At 34.7% G+C, this 17828-nt stretch overlaps 1 protein-coding gene across 2 annotated transcripts in view; it reads right to left on the bottom strand.

Annotated features, from left to right (window-relative positions):
- Positions 1-17734, bottom strand: part of LOC145035083 (callose synthase 7-like) — a 42667-nt gene extending 24933 nt beyond the window's left edge. For both annotated transcript variants that reach the window (XM_078983672.1, XM_078983671.1), the window contains exons 1-25: positions 17344-17734; positions 9494-9594; positions 9223-9335; positions 9056-9143; positions 8866-8976; positions 6971-7078; positions 6787-6876; positions 6598-6689; positions 6389-6521; positions 6173-6298; positions 6005-6081; positions 5845-5932; positions 5655-5768; positions 3396-3513; positions 2986-3317; positions 2845-2897; positions 2714-2774; positions 2555-2636; positions 2416-2465; positions 2240-2326; positions 1943-2148; positions 1780-1861; positions 1521-1684; positions 1307-1430; positions 1080-1186 (exon numbers count right to left, since the gene is read on the bottom strand). In XM_078983672.1, the coding sequence (XP_078839798.1) occupies positions 1080-1186; positions 1307-1430; positions 1521-1684; positions 1780-1861; positions 1943-2148; positions 2240-2326; positions 2416-2465; positions 2555-2636; positions 2714-2774; positions 2845-2897; positions 2986-3317; positions 3396-3513; positions 5655-5768; positions 5845-5932; positions 6005-6081; positions 6173-6298; positions 6389-6521; positions 6598-6689; positions 6787-6876; positions 6971-7078; positions 8866-8976; positions 9056-9143; positions 9223-9335; positions 9494-9594; positions 17344-17545 (2909 nt within the window). In that variant the 5' untranslated portion in view covers positions 17546-17734. The remainder of the gene's footprint in view (positions 1-1079; positions 1187-1306; positions 1431-1520; positions 1685-1779; positions 1862-1942; positions 2149-2239; positions 2327-2415; positions 2466-2554; positions 2637-2713; positions 2775-2844; positions 2898-2985; positions 3318-3395; positions 3514-5654; positions 5769-5844; positions 5933-6004; positions 6082-6172; positions 6299-6388; positions 6522-6597; positions 6690-6786; positions 6877-6970; positions 7079-8865; positions 8977-9055; positions 9144-9222; positions 9336-9493; positions 9595-17343) is intronic.
- Positions 17735-17828: the final 94 nt, after the last annotated feature.

Raw genomic sequence — 17828 nt, 5'->3', positions numbered from 1 at the left:
GTCTTATCTACCTAACTTTATCTCGGCCTGACATTGCTTATGCAGTTGGAGTTATGAGTCGATACATGCAAAGTTCGAAGAAACCTCATTTGGATGTTGCCCGACGGATCTTGAGATATGTCAAAGGAGACCATGATACCCGAAGATCAACCACTGGGTATGGGTTCAAGCTTGGGTCGGGACCAATATCATGGTGTAGTAAAAGACAACCAACAGTATCATTGTCAACCACGGAAGCGGAGTACAAAGCAGCGGCCGTAGCAGCTCAAGAAAGTACATGGTTGGTACTCCTAATGGAGGACTTACATCAAAAAGTTGACTATGCAGTACCACTTCACTGTGACAACCAGTCTGCAATTCGGCTGGCAGAAAATCCAGTATTTCATGCTAGAACAAAGCATGTGGAAGTGCATTATCACTTTATCAGAGAGAAAGTCTTGATGGAAGAAATTGAGATGCGGCAGATCAAGACCGATAATCAAATAGCAGACTTGTTCACCAAAGGGCTGAGTACTGGAAAATGTGAAGGTTTTCGCTGTCAGCTTAACATGGTACGAAGAATGAGGGCTAGTGTTGAGGGGGAGTGTTAAAGATCATCACTAGCCCAATAAAACAAATATTATTTAGAAGACTTTAGCTTGTTCTAGAATGCTCTAGAAGATTCTAGAACATTATGGAAGACTATGGAAGACTCTGGAATATACCGGAAGAGTCTAGAATACTCTAGAACGACATGGAAGACCCTGGAAGGTTATGGATCATTCTAGAAGACACTGGAGCAACCTAGACTTCTCCAGAACATGGAAGAACATTCTAGAAACATATGGAAGGATGTAGAGTATGTTAGATAGTTCTAGAGTTATCTAGTATGTAGTAAGTGTATGCTAGTATCTAGAACCATCCTAAGAGGCCTATAAATAGGTATGGAGCTCATTTGCTCCAAACCATCCAAGAAAGCCTCAAAGAAAGCAAAGTGTGTAGTAGTCTCACAAAGTGTAAGTTCTCCTTAAGTGTCTTAATAAAAGTCTTGTTGTTTCCCATATAAAAGAGTCGTGTTCAACACAAAATAAAAGACGTACTCGTGCCCGTTATAGATCATAACATCTTGTATGATAATCTCCATGACATCCTGAAAAACATTGATGATTTGGGATGTGTATTTCTCATCATCAACATTGTCTGCTAGCTGGCAGACACCCAATGGAGTAATCAGAAAAAAAAAAAAAAAAAAAAAAATCTAAGGAATATATTAACAATGACAATGAATAATAATAGCCCACGATTTAAAAGAAATGCCTCATCTTACCAGATTATCCAAGAACTTCACCAGCTTATCATTTAGTGAAGGCAATTCGCTCATACGAAATTTATTCAAAAACATTCGCTGTTGAATGCTAGTTTCTATTTCATGGCATATACACTGTATGATCCTGTAAAAAGAAAAAGACAATGAAAATGAAATAGATTTTCTAACTACTTGTAAGTATAAATTTGCAATAGGATCAAGATGTACGCCTTACATTTTATCTCGGTCATCATCAATGAGTTCAAATAATATTTCCTTAAGTGTTTGGTAGCATTCCATCACTGCTGACCGCATATAATCATCACCAATGATCTTCTGGAACAGATCTCCATCTTCCTTTCCTCTGAAATCGCTGGCCATGTCTAATGCAATGGGGATCTTAAGTGGCAAAAAGTCAAACCATGATTACGTTTAACTTCAGATAAACAATAACAAAAAGACGTCAAGCAAAGGCATGGCCGGAGGATTTGTACCTTACTAGCAAGCATGAATAGTGGCCACTGGACAACTGGAACATCACTTGTGGTATATGGTACAAGAAGCAGATCTCTCTCACTTCAAAAATAAAACGAATGTCAGCAGTATATTCTGCTTCAGTTTGATTCCTTATATTAATAACAACAAACTGTTTAAAACCTGTTGCTGATCAAGTCTTCCATCCGCATTGAAAATATGAATTCGTTCCACACCAGTGAAAATTTTGCTATGTTCTTTCTGGTCACCAATAAATCATCTTCCACGTGATCTCTTTTAGGTTCTTTTTTTTGCACAGGCATAAGGCGTTCACAGAAAGCTGAAGGAACAGATTTAAATCTTGACCGCAGCATGCCAAGTGTCCGTATCTAAGAATCAAACAACACAGAATGATGATGTCAATTGTCATCTTAATTTCTCTTTCAAATTTTAGTAAAGTAAAGATATATGCGTACTAACCTCACCCAAGTGACTCAAGGCCCCGTAGATGCCACCAATAATAGTAGCATATATCGTGTACCAAATTTGTGTGTCCATGAAATAGACCTAAAATGAAAATATTACATTACAATTTACATACGTTTAATCGGCCTCATAAATGCAAAACAAAAGTAATTATTTTCAAGAACACTCACCATGACAATTGGAGCCCATATAGAAATAACAACGCCAATATTATGGGTCACTACAAAATGCTCAAATAAGTAAGTAATCAGATCATAATACAGTAAGAATCACAATTAGAAAAGTTGTATATAATTTTTAAGATTTTACTGTTGGGAAAGAACTCATGCCACTCGTAGCTGCTAACATGCATTTTCATGATTAACTTTGTGGGCTTGACCAGTGGCAGTATCTATATGAAAATTGCAAATATTTAAGCATAAACTGTCTATACAAATCATATGTGTTAACAATCATTTTCATGATTACCTCCACATAGAAGCTGAATGCGAACTTGCTAATTAGAAGCACTATCCAAAATAGAGTATACCTAAGATCAACATCAACAAAGTAAGAAAAAAGAAATTTAAAAAATCACATATCAAATTTTATATGCCTACTTGAAAAGAGACAAGATGTCCTCATGCATGCCTCTTCCAACATAGAGTTTTGGCTATAAAAATTTGCAAAATTCAATAAAAAAAAAACAAGAAGAATGTAACATCAATACAAACTACCAATCCACACGTAAATGAACTTACTTGTGCCCACCACATTATAAGAGTGGGTATACGCCTATTGGAACTTTCCATGTGTCTCCTTATAGGTGGAAGCAGAAATAGCAAGGCAGCCAGCAAATTGGGTATCAAGTAAATTGCTATAAGATAATTATAAAGTATTTGCCCTCTCCAATTTCCTCCCAAAGTACTGAAAAACTTCACAAATCCTGTTGGATTTGGAACTGATCTTAAGTAACAAATGGACAAGGTTACCATCCAAAAAGCAGCAACAACAAATTTGAAAATACAGCGACGAATCTGTGTAGGTTTTAAGCTCCTCCATGCGTTCAAACTAAGGATTATGTCTAGACTAACTGTGAAGAGAAACCATAAATTACAAAAAGGACAACAGCTAGAAGTAACGAAAGAATGTGCAGGAAGTAAGTATGTACCTTGGATAAAGTTAAGTATGGCATAAGTGATGAATATGCTGGAGATGTTTTTAATGACAGCTTCATCTAAAATTCCAAAGATTGATCCATCTCCATGCCATGCAACAATTATCATAGCCTACAAAATCGAAATGAAAAGATTGAAATGCTACCAGCCTAATAAGAAACCATCAACTAACTGCATGATTCTTGTTAATATGTCTTTGTAACTTTTGTTGTGCCTTTTGTGTATTTCTCCTATTCCGATGACCTATCCACTCCGGCTCTGCCTGTTAACAACCAACGAGTCTCTGAGCCCGTTTCCGAGCCAGTCTCCGAGCCAAATTTCGATCCAGTTTCTGACCCAGTCTTTGACGCGGCGTTTGGATCCCTCTCCACTCCGACAACCGAATTCTTTGGAACTGCAGAGTCTGGCCCTACCCCGGTACCGCCTTGTCCACCTGCTCCTTCTCATCCAATGCAGACTCGGGCAAAATCAGGAATATTTAAACCAAAATATTGTGTTGACTTCTCTCACGCTACTCGGCATGCCTTGTTTTCCACCTTGTTCTCAACCCGTGACCCAAAAGGTTTCAAAACTGCCGTCAAAAGCCCACATTGGTTGACAACCATGCAAAAGGAACTTGATGCTTTATATAATAACAATACTTGGACGTTAGTTCCACGAACAACCGGACAAAATGTTGTTGGTTCAAAATGGTTATTTCGCACAAAATATCGTTCCGATGATACGTACCATTGAACGTCACAAAGCTCATGTTGTTGCTCAAGGCTACAGCCAAATACCCGGACTCGATTTCTCCCACACGTTCAGTCCTGTTGTGAAGGCTTCTACTATACTTGTCATTTTGGCCCTGGCTGTTCTTAATAACTGGGGACTCCATCAGCTTGATGTCAACAATGCGTTCCTTCATGGTCACTTAACTGAACGTGTGTATATGGAACAACCTCCAGGCTTTGTTGATTCACGGTTTCTTGATCATGTTTGTCAACTTAACAAAGCTATTTATGGTCTAAAGCAGGCTCCCTGGGCTTGGTTTCAACGTCTAAGTCATTTTTTGATCCAAAATGGGTTCTCATTCAGTCGATCTGATCCCTCGTTGTTCGTCTTTACACATGATTCGTGCATTATGTACTTACTGGTTTATGTTGACAATCTTATTTTAATAGGCAATCAACCCAAGTGTCTTACATCTTTCATTGTTCGACTCAATCTTGAATTTGCAATAAAGGATCTTGGCAGTCTTACCTATTTTCTGGGGCTAGAAGTCATTCGCACTGATGATGGCTTGTTTCTCAGCCAATCAAAATATGCTCGGGAAGTTCTTCAACGTGTTGATCTTCTCGATGCTAAACCCGTTCACACTCCGCTAGTCACTACTGCTTCATTTTCCACAGTTGGGGAACCGTGCAAGGATCCCTCTTCGTATCGATCTCTTGTGGGGGCTCTCCAATACTTAACTATTACCAAACCTGACATCTTGTATGCCGTGAATCAAGTCATTCGGTTTCTTCAAACTCCCACCACTACTCATTTGCAACATGTTAAACGAATTTTACGATACGTCAAGGGTTAGTTTCCTATGGGCTCTCATTCACCAAGATGGCACATTCCTCTGTTTTGGGCTATTCGGATGTTGATTGGGCTCGCTACCTTGAGACTCGTCGATCCACTTATGGGTACTCCATCTTTCTAAGTGGGAATCTCATCTCTTGGAGTGCGAAAAAGCAGCCAACTGTTTCCCGCTCCAGTTGTGAGTCTGAATATCGTGCTATGGCAACCGCTGCTGCTGAGATTATATGGCTTACAAATCTTTTCCGTGAATTGTGTGCCTTGCCCCCTGATCGACCCACACTCTTGTGTGACAATCAAAGTGCTCTATTCATGACTCAGAATCCTGTGGCTCACAAACGTACCAAGCATATTGATATAAACTACCACTTCGTTCGTGAACTTGTGACCTCCGGTGAACTATTCACAAAATTTGTTCCTACCAAGCTTCAAGTGGCGGATATTTTCACTAAGAGTCTTTCCTGGTCTCAATTTGAATTCTTTCGTTCCAAGCTTCGTCTCGGTCCTCCGCCCTTTCGCTTGAGGGGGGATGTTAATATGTCTTTGTAACTTTTGTTGTAACTTTTGTGTATTTCTCCTATTCTTGGTGTATGTAATATGTAACTTTTATCATTTCTAAAAGGAATGCCTATCCTTTGGTGGGGGATAGAGAAAGTTAAATCAATTCAATTCTGTTATATACCTACCTGCAAGACCAATATGAGGAATATCCACATCCGATCAAAACTCCTGTAAAGATGCAAAAATGAACGCACTTCAACAAAATTTGTTTTAGTCTTCTTTACAACTTGATTGCGCCCCTGCAGATTACTTAAATTTGAGCATTTTTATTTGGTGAATAATGCTAGCTTTAAAGTTGCATAAATGCACACATACTACATGATGGCGCGATGACTCATCGGAGTGAATAAAAAAGTCAGATTTGCGATTCATTGGCCAGCCTAACTTAAAGCATTTGTCAGACCTGCAAGAGAAAGAATTAAAGGTTGGTCAATAGTGTTAGCATGAATGCCATATTTATAATATATAGAGTTACCAAAAATATTCATTAAGATCATCATAGTTTCTCCATGAAGCATGGCTTGCATTGCCACCTTGATTTCTCCTGGCTTCCTGCTACCATTAAAAAAAATAGTAAGTCTCATTAGGAAAGTAGATTTCATGAAACAGGAACAGAACTTATAGTGCATTCTAATGTTATTACCTTAAGAAGAACATCAAAAATAGGTGAGATGACATCACACAGAAATGCTTCCTCACCAACTTGATTTTTCCCTCCACTTACAGATTGGACATTGCGAAATAAAGTTTCAAGCATTTCTTTTGCCATCTTTTTTGTTCAACGAAAATAAGATCACATCATAAATATAAACAAAATGATAACTGTATTCTTGTAAATATAAACAAAATAATAACGTACATTATGAAAAATATAGCAAAGGCATTCAGGCATGAACCGGATGTTTGAAGCTTCACCCCAGATGAGTAGATAGAGTCCAATGTACAGAAGATGCAACTGCTGCCTATCAGCACTAGGTGGAACCTTATTTGAACTTGAACAAACAAAAAAGATTAAATCCTCATTTTAAAGAACAAGAAACATGCTATGTCATCTTGCTAATAACTTACTCAATGATTGATGTTCGGTGCAAATAATGACACCATGAGACATAGTTCTTCAAAGTAATATCCAATAAATGTTTTACCGTTTGGCTACCCAACTACAAAAAGTTCCTTATCGGTATTCAGTTCATCTCTAAAGATCAGTAAGCATTGAAGTTCGGTTCAAATATTATAGTGAAAAAGTGGGAGCTTTACCTGTTCATAGTCTTCGACACCCTTCAACCTTCTATGAATATTTGCAAGTAACAATACCAAGTGTTCCCGTTGATTTGCAACGTTTCCTTTCTTCATTTTAGAATAGCAAAAATTTAAACCAGTCATATTTGTAAACAATTTATGCATAGTTAATTAAATAAAGCGGTTAATGACTACAAGTTACCTGAAAACCAAAAATTGATGATAACCACTCGAGAATATCATTAACAGATTTTTCTGAGTCAGATGGAAGGTTATCCGTAGTGCGAATCGCTCTAAGAGCTGCTTGTATCTAATCACATATGAATACCAAAATTAATATATATATATATATATATATATATATATATATATATATATATATATATATATATATATAATACCTCTGTCCCAAATTAATTGTCCACATTTGACTTTTGAAGTATTTATTCTTCAACTTTAACCTTAAATATTTTTGTTTTTTATAGATAATACTTAATGTAAAATATTTGAATGAATTTGATTTTAAATTCTTTTTCATTGTTATAAGTTTTATCAAATAATACATAATACAAAACAAAATACTAAATACAAAGGAGTAAACCAAAAGTTTATTTATATTTGAAATTTGAAATAAATGGAAATTATAAGAACAAAATTAAAAAAATAATAAAAATAACCATACAAAAAGTAAATAAATAAATATTATGTGTTTAGTTGTTAGACCCGTGTACTAAACAGATTGTATAAAGCCTAACATAATCCATAATAGATGATGCAAGAAAGATGGTAGAGAAATTTGATTGTATTTTATTAAAAATATGTTGTTTTGATGGTTCTATCTCTAATATTAGGTACACAAAGTTATATATATATATATATATATATATATATATATATATATATATATATATATATATATATATATATATATATATAGGGGATAGGGAATATACATTACAGCCCCACCTAAGCTTAGGTACTAAACCTCTAAAATATGTCGTTTTAACATGCTAAATATACCCGGTTTGGTTTCACTTGGTAAATATATCATTCTCCATAACATTTCTTTCTTTCATTATCATTCTATCATCTCCGTTTTCTTTCCTCAATTATCGTTTATTACTTCATCCAAGTGAACATTACTAAACCTTAAACCTAAACCTAAACCCTAAATTTAAACCCTAAACACTAAAGCTAAACCCTAAACCCTAAATCTAAACCCTAAACCCTAAACCATAAACCCTAACCCTAAACCCTAAACCCTAAACCCTAACCCTAAACCCTAAACACTAAACCTTAACCCTAAACCCTAAACCCTAAACCTAAACCCTAAACCCTAAACTCTAAACCCTAAACCCTATTGTGTCGATCTTGAATTTACATCTTGAAGTATTAATCGTGAATCCATTAACCGTAATCTTTATATAGTAAAACAATGTATTTTCAAGAGGATTAGTACCTAAGCTTAGGTGGGGCTGTAATGTATATTCCCTTTTCCCTATATATATATATATATATATATATATATATATATATATATATATATATATATATATATATATATATATATATATAAGCACACACACACACACACACACACACACACACATATATATATATATATATGATATAGATCCGATAAGAAATTTTTTTTTTAGGAAGGTAAGAAATTTTTTTTCGACTTATTTTTTTTGGTGAAAAAAAACAAATTAATCAATAATAACATGATTCACAAAAAAAATCCCGAAAAAACATTTCGATGATTCATTTTTATGATGATATTCACTAAAATTGTCATAAAAGTGAATTTTTTTCTTGATTCACCTAAAAATGAATCATGAAAGTGTTTTTTCGGATTTTTTTCTTGTGAATTATCTTACTTTTGAATCATGTAATGATTCGTTTCATTTTTTTGCTAAGAAAATATGTATATAAAATTTCTTACCTTCCTACCAAAAAAATTTCTTCTTATTTGATCTTGACTCTCTCTCTCTCTCTCTCTCTCTCTCTATATATATATATATATATATATATATATATATATATATATATATATATATATATAGAAAATAAGATTTATGTATAATTGAATACGACCTCGGGAATCTCTATAATTGTTGGTTTAATTCCAACGGCATACAAAGGAAGAATGTTATAGGGTTCATATTGCTTTTTGTTTTCCTCTACATCACGTGCGTAGTGTTGAGTCTACAATGCCATGAAAGCATACATGAGCAATATGGTATTTAAACTTCCATTACATAGAAATCAAATACACCAATCATACCTTTGGCTCGATTTTTGAACCAGGTACCACGTTCTTTAATACTTCATATAAAACAGTTGCAATCTGATAAAGCTTGGCCATCTCTTCACTTAAAGGTGACAAAAGCAAAATAACAAGATTAACAAGTAAGTACATGATAATATCTTTAAGCATTAAACAAGCCTTACGGTTTCTTTAAGTATATGTTGTCTTTGATGTTTCTCTCATAGAAGATCTGGTAGAATTTTTGGATTTCCTTAGCATCATTTTGTGCTAGTCTAGGTTTTGTCATTTCTTTTTCCTACACCAATAGAACATTTGAAATTGTCATTAGAATTTATAAAAGTTTAATATTATACAAATAATATGATATTAACTTAAAACGGTATTGTCATATTAATGTAACTACTAGGATGTGAAAAACTAGCTAAATATGACAAAAATAGTGAAAATTGTAACCTTCTCAAGTCTATGTTGTAGGTATGTCATGAACTGGCGAACACCACGTCCACTAGATTTGTTATCCATCCTATAAGCCTTCTCGTATGCAAGAAACCGGCCTAATGCAACCAATTAAAAGCATTAAATGTTATAAGCAACCATAAATCACAACCATCATTATGTGTATTTGTCACTTATTCATAATAGATAAAGAAATATTACTAGGAATATGTGATTGCATAAAATGAGTAAATGATACTTCTAATGTAGGCATATAGGGCAAATCCTTCATAGAAGACCTTTGGCATAGGAAATAAAGAAAAAAAACCCAAGCCCACACTTCGTATTTTGTGCACATGAAAAAGTCCACCCACAATGGAGAAATAAAAGTGTTGTGTACTAAACAAAAAACACATCTACCAATAAAAGATTAAAGTGAAGAGGATTAAGGGTAAACAGTATTAGGTAAATACTAAACGGATACGTAAATAGTGAAAGCGAATACTAGCAATAAATTAGAAAACGGATACTAGCAATAAAAGATGAAAAATAAAAAGGAAACAAGATCTAAGCGGTAAAAAAACTACACGACAAGCACAAATAGTGATAAGAAAGCTAGTATATAGTTTACTCCTATACTACTCCACTATCATAATTCTAAGCCTCCACAACCTCCTATCAGTGGCCATATCTTCTCGAAAGGAGTCACTTCTTCAAGTCTAACCTCACATTATCTTCTAACTTCCTTCTTGGGTGTCATTTACTCCTCATGCCTCTATGGTGATCATCTCCACCCCCTAGCCATAAAATTTTAGTTGTCTCTTATGAACATAACATATTCGAACCAAATTTTCTTTCAGACAATTTCATTATAGTGGGTGTAATTCTCAAGTCTCAATGAATTTGTGATTCTCAGTTTCGCTACCCATTCTAATAATGTTCTACTATATGTCCAATTCAGCATCCTCAGTTCCACGACCTTTATCTTCCTCTTGTGTTCCTTTTTAATCATTATTTAATTCATCCATAAAACATAATTAGTCTTACAATATCCTTGGACCTTTCTATTTTATCCATACTACTAGACATGGTGTAGCACCTGGTTTCCGGTATGTGAATTTTATTTGAGCATTGCCCTATTTTAGCCTTGGACTCGGCGAGTCATAAGGTCCGACTCGCCGAGTAGGGACAAGACTCAGGACACGTTTAAGTGGGCGACTTGGCGAGTCCATATCCTGGACTCGGCGAGTCACCGCTGCTGGATGAAACCCTAAGTTTCAAGGGTTTGCACCCTATTTAAACCCTCATTCCGCCCCCAACTCATCCCCATTCACCCCCCAGAACTCCCCAACATCGTTTTTCCCTTATTTCCTTGAGAGATTGAAGTGCTCTTGGTGTGTTCTTGAAGGTTTTGAGGAGAAAGAGGTGTAGATCAAGAAGAGGAGAAGGAGATCAGGCATCTTTGTGTCATTTCAACATATTCCTTGAGGTATAGCTCGTTTCCCCTCTGTTTTCAAGCTTGTAATCCCTTTTTGCTTCATTGGAGTCCTTCTTGGGCCCTTCCCCAAGCTTGTTTGTGCTTTGTGGGTGATAATAAGTTGTTAGCCTTTAGATCTAGGCATGATTTAGTCCCTGGAGCTTGGATCTATTGCCTTTATGGGGTCGTATTGCATGAAAGCCCTAGATCTACCTCTTTTGGTGCACTTTGAGCCTCAAAATCCATATTGGTGAATATCTACACGTAAAGTTGGAAACTTTACGTGTGAATTGTGTCCTAGAAGCCCAGATCTGTGAATGGCATGGACTGGAATCGAGCAAATCGGTGTATTTGATGGATGCATGGCTGCGACTCGGCGAGTCATATATGTGACTCGACGAGTCTGGTCGCAAGTCACTAAACTGGTCCCTTTAAGATGTATCGAGTTGAGCCGTGAGTCACAGGGGGTGACTCGGTGAGTTGGAAGCTGAACTCACTCATGATAGGACTCGGCGAGTCAATGCCCTGACTCGGCGAGTCCAAGGCAATCTTCATAGATCAAGAACAAACTCGGCGAGTTGTTCATACAAATCAGCGAGTCTTAGCATATGTGTTCTTCGGATGAAGATGAACTCGACGAGTTGTTCATACAACTCGGCGAGTAGGATGAAGGAGTTGAATGACAGTTTAGAAGATGGACTCGTCGAGTCATAGCCCAACTCGACGAGTAGAATCAGGGACCCAGGACAATAGTTTGCTAGGGACTCGGCGAGTGGAGATCCACTCGGCGAGTTGGGTCAACTAAAAGTTGACTTCGATTTGACTTAGGGCTAGACCAGGGGTAAAATGGTCTTTTTACCCAAAGGACAGTTAGCAGTGTATGATTAAGTATATTGTGGGAATTACAGCCGGGGAGTTTCCGGAGCAGCAGCAGCAGTAGTAGGTGATCAATTCCCACACAGACCAGCAGCTGTTTCGAGGTGAGTTTCCTTCCAGTAGTAACGGGTCTAAGGCACCAAGGCCGGCCCGTATAGATGAGACGTTAGTATTATAGTGTGGGCCGAGCCCGTATCTATTAGTTGAGTTGATTGTGTTATATACCAGCATGATAGAACTGTTTACACTTGTTGTCTGTGCGATACTTGTGTGATATGAGTTGGCGGTTGAGTGTAGGCGGGGCCCGTATCTCTCCGAGAATGGAGTGTGGGCTAGGCCCGTATCTCCCAGGTAGCGAAGTGTGGGCGGGGCCCGTATCTTCACGAGTGTGGGCGGGGCCCGTATCTCTCAGAAAGTGAGGTGTGGGCGGGGCCCGTATCTTCACGAGTGTGGGCGAGGCCCGTATCTCCTAATTGCATGTTATATGTTAAATGCTTGTATGGTATGGGGTATTATGGGGGAGCTCACTAAGCTTTGTGCTTACGGTTTCAGTTTTGGTTTCAGGTACCTCCTCAGCTAGGGGAAAGGAGTCGGCGCGGTAGCAGCATGTCACACACACACACTCTTCGGTTTCCGCATTTACGAGATTCACTGGGATTGTACTCTGATATTTGATGGGATGTATGGTTTGACTTTTAAAACATGGTTTGCGATGTGTTATGGTGTGATCAAACAATGTTTTTATTTATTAATGTTTTCTAAAGTAATATTTTAAAATGAAATTTTTGGACATGAAAATTGGGTCGTTACACATGGCAATGAAGCAAAAGTTTTGACCTTGATATTATCAAACACGTAAGTTTCATAAGGGTTTAGATCTTAATTTTTTATTCGTATACCCGTTAACCGTTTTATTAAAAGGTTTGGGTATGAATCATTACCGATCTGGCTTCATTTATAACATGTCACTTATAAATATAAGAACTATAATTTTTAATTTTTAATTTACACGAACATGTTGATTTTTAATTTCAAATCCCAAGCCCAAACCACCAAAGGGAGGACCAACATAAAAAACTCCACCCTCAATGGAGAAATAAGTGTTGTGTACTAAAGAAAAAACACATACTAGCAATAAAAGCTTAAAGTGAAAAGGATTAAGGATAAATAGTATTAGGTAAATACTAAACGGATACATAAAAAATAAAAGCAGATACTAGCAATAAAGCAGGAAGCGGATACTAGTGATAAAAAATGAAAAGTAAAGAGGGCACAACAACTAACCGGTAAAATACTACACGGCAAGAACAAATAGTGATAAGAAAGCTAGTATATGTTTTACTTCCATACTACTCCACTATCATAATTCTAAGCATCCACACCCTCCTATCAGTGGCCATATATTCTAGAAAAGAGTTACTTCTTCAAGTCTAACCTTACATTATCTTCTAACTTCCTTCTTGGGTGTCATTTCCTCCTCACACCTCTATGGTGACCTTCTCCACCTTCCTAGCCATAAAATTTTAGTTGTCTCTTATGAATATAACATATTCGAACAAACTTTTCTTTCCTACATTTTCATTATAGTGGGTGTAATTCTCAACTCTCAATGAATTTTTGATTCTCAGTTTCGCTACCCAATCCAATAATGTTCTACTATATGTCTAATTCAGCATCTTCAGTTCCACAACCTTTATCTTCCTCTTGCGTTCCTTTTTAATCATCATTTAAATCCATAGAACATAGTTAGTCTTACAATATCCTTGGTCCTTCTTGTAAAAATCATGTATGTGCTCTCTATTTTATAGACTTGGCAATGAAGCAAGTTTTGGCCTTGATTTTATCGAGCACATAAGTGTCATAAGAGTTTAGATCTTAATTTTTTATTCGTATACTCGTTAATCATTTTATTAAAAGGTTTGAGTATGGATCATTACCGATCTACTTCATTTAAAACATGCCACTTATATATATTAGAACTACAATGCTTAATTTCCCCAATCATGTTGATTCTTAATTTCAAATCCCAAGCCCAAACCACTAAAGGGAGGACCGACTACCAATAGATAAGCAGACGAGAACTCGATAATTCATTCTTATTTTGGTTTTCCAAACCTTTTGGACCAATTTTCTATTTATAAATCATCAATTAGCAATATGGATCACAATCGAAAATCTGATATTCACATTCACAAGTTATTCTAGCATCTCATCTAGAAATTGTAATCGAATGCTGAATTTGTTCTTGTACTTAGACTCTATGACTCGCATCATGTTGAATCGCATACCTCAACTTCTTAACTTTACATGTCTACATGCTCTGATTCTTGTTTGATATAGTAGACATTTATTTTATTTAAGAAATTTTATTTTAAATATGAAGTAAATGTGATGCATGTTATATTTTATAGATAACACTTTATGGAATACAAACATTTTTGTAATCGTAATAATGTAAATGGGTTGGGCTAAGAAGTTGAATACTCATTGATTTGGGGATAAAGGTATGGGTTCGATTATTTAAAACCTTATGTGTTATGGATCAAGGTTGTTTCTCTCCAAACCTACTCTATTGCCAGGACATGACTTTATGAAGTGGTAACGTGATCTTCAATACCGCTTCCTTATGGATCATAGACCCTAATATATGGAACTCTTTCCCTTAGTTAAAGTATTTTCTTACTAACTTGGTTTAAAAAACCATGCTCATGGCCCGATACACACTAAGGTGTAACTATAAATGCATTAAACTAAGTGTTGTGATTTGATATCTATGATTCGAGTGGATGCATATGCATCAAGGTGAATACACGGAATCTCACATTTATGCATCCAAACACCTCATGGACTGGGATCACATAATTTATAATAAAAAAAAAGTAACAACTAATTAAATATCTGATGTAATTGTTAAATTAAAAATCGCAAGTGTAAGAGAAAAGAATATATATATATATATATATATATATATATATATATATATATATATATATATATATATATATATATATATATATATATATATATATATATATATGTTCAGGTTCATTTGAACCCATTCGAATTTTGTGAGACCGTGAGACCAAATCTAAAAATAATTTTAAAATGTAAAATAAATGGGAAAATCCAAAAATTCTTTTTTTAAATATTATTTTCGGAACTTGAATTAACTAAAAAAAATTAAAAATAAATAAAAAAAATCCCTTTTTTTTGAAAAATACGTGAAATATTCTAAATGCAAAATAAATGGAAAAATCTAAAAATTTTTTTTTTAAATATTATATTCGGAACTTGAATTAACTAAAAAAAATAAAAAATAAAATAAAATAAACCCTATTTTTTTTAAAAATACGTGAAATATTCTAAATAGAATATTACACTGTGCATATTCTAAAAATAATTTTAAAATGCATATTAAATGGAAAAATTAAAAAAAAAATAATATTATTTTCAGAACTTGAATTAACTAAAAAAATAAAAAATAAAAAAATACGTCTCACGGTCTCACAAAATTAGACCGTCTCACATGAACCTAACCCTATATATATATATATATATATATATATATATATATATATATATATATATATATATATATATATATATATATATATATATATATATATATATATACCATTTTACAAACTTTTACATTTTTAGTCCCGTAGTAAACTTGTGTTGGCCTTCATTTAGACACATCACTTTCCAAACTTTTACATTTTTAATATCTTATTTGCTGCCAGCTAAAAATACAATATTCCTATGACTTTTGGCTTTTGTTTTCTAAATGTTTCCACAATTTAAAAAAATAAATAAAAAAATAAAAATAAAAAAAACCCGAGACGAAGCCAAGGCTTTTTTACTAGTTAATAATAAATATAACACAATAGCTATCAAACAAATAAAGTTATTCAAAATACCTATTTGAATTTTTGTAAGTTTTCTATGTTTATAAAGGTCATATATAGTATATGATTAGGATGTTGATTTGTAATTATATATTTTTAACAAATGAATTTGGTTTTTCTTTTTCTTTTATTAAATAACAATTAATAAGTAATATTAAACCATTTTCCTTTAAAGAGTGTTGTGGTACTTTGAGTTTTTGAGCTCATAACCAACTCTATCATTCAAATTTTATCATATCTAAGTTCTATTAATCTAACGAGAGGAAGAGCGATAGAGAAAAAAAAAAGTAAGAAAAAGCGAAGAAATTTACAAATTTAGCGGGGATGAGGGACATAGAGCTCATCAACTACCGAGGTTGCTGGTCGGAATGGCAGATCAGCGAACAAGAAAGAGGAGAAATAAAAAGTGCACATCTTAGTGGTTCTTTTTTGTCCCAATAATATATGATTACTTTTTTTGTTTTCTTAGAGTTTTAGTTTTCTTAATCAACCTGGAACCTAATTTTTCTAGGATTTGTTTGGTTTTTCAATAATTTTTTGAGATTTTGTTAACTACTAATCTATTTTCTTACCTATTATCCCGATGTCTAAGGAAAGATAATGATATAAAATTGATTTTCAAGCTTTATTGAAGTTAATTACTATATAATCTAAAACTAATAATTTTCTTGAATTGCATAGCATGTATGAAGATATATCATGAATAAATAGGGGCCAAAAAGTTATGAAAAATTAAGACTACATCTATATACATTTATTTCAGGTATAATAACATCAAAAATCAGGGCCCTAACGACTTTCCGCCCCAGGGTCCCAGCAACCGCTCTCCACGCTTGTGTGCCTCTTTCCTCTGCATCCAGCTCCCCATCCAATTTGTTTTAATTTTCTAGACTATTTCAAGGTTGTCTATGTTAATGAACTTTTGAGGATAAGATATTGAATTTTTTTTATCTCTCTGTTTTTGCTTTCCTTTTTCTTTACTTTTACAATGCAGCATTTCTACCAACTTATGCATTTTCACTTTTTCTTGTGAATACCTCAAAAGAAAAGTCCATCATTCTTTATTTAGTAATCAAAATTAATCTCTATGCATGTCCCTTTTTCCCAAAAGAATATAGCAATCACTTTTTACGGTAACTAAAATCATACTATACAATGCAAAGGTGAAACAAAACTTATATTCTAATTAAACTAATCAAACCAATTTCAAGCAGAAACAAACTTAAGTAACTCCAAGATTATTCCATTTTTCGTCTCATGATAACAAGGATCACCAAAAGACCCTAATTAATTAAGAGGTTAGACCTACGACTAGGTAGAATCAGCAAGGTTTGAATCCCATTAGGTAGCTATAACTCCATAAAAGCCAAGCAGAGGCACCAGAAGGACTATACATAGTACTAGATACCATGGATCTGTGTGATTTGCTATTGTAATTAAAAGTAATTAGTTATTATTCTGATTCATCCTATTTATAGAAGCAATCTAGTCTGAATCCATACATTCTCTATTCAATCACTTTAAAAACTTATCTCCACACCTGAAATTATAAGAAATTCTGCATTCTATAGGAAAGGAAGAGTCAAATATAGTAAGGGGAAACATACACAAGTAAGCAACTCTGTCATTATCCATCTCGATCTCATTGGCAACCCGAAGGATAGGACCAACAGCAGCAAGGGAAGAAGGGACAAGCTCGCTGTCAACAGCATCGAATTCAGGATCACCCATATCGGAAGCCTCCGTCATCCTCCTTGACAATGACCTCGGTGGATCCACCTCATCTTTGGTCCCACTCGTACTCGCCATTCCTGCCCCCCAACTCCGTCAGCACCCCTGATATCCACCTGAAACTTGTTGGAATTGTCTCTCCATCCACCCTCAACGCTGCTGAAAATTTGTACACGAAAACAATGTTTGTATCTCTTAATATTGATATATAGAGTGTGTAAAGATCCTTTGCTTGTTAATTTGGGGAATTACTTAGCTTTTAGTGCGTTCACTGATAGCAAGTAAAGAATGAAGCATTTCTCAACTTTTTATGAAGGTAGGGACGAAGAATATATATATATATATATATATATATATATAT

This window comes from Lactuca saligna, chromosome 3 (genome assembly GCF_052625555.1).
Source record: "Lactuca saligna cultivar CGN05327 chromosome 3, ASM5262555v1, whole genome shotgun sequence".
In the NCBI taxonomy this organism is placed as follows: Eukaryota; Viridiplantae; Streptophyta; class Magnoliopsida; order Asterales; family Asteraceae; genus Lactuca; species Lactuca saligna.
Note: the sequence above shows the minus strand (reverse complement) of the source record. Positions and strands in the feature narration are given on the sequence as shown.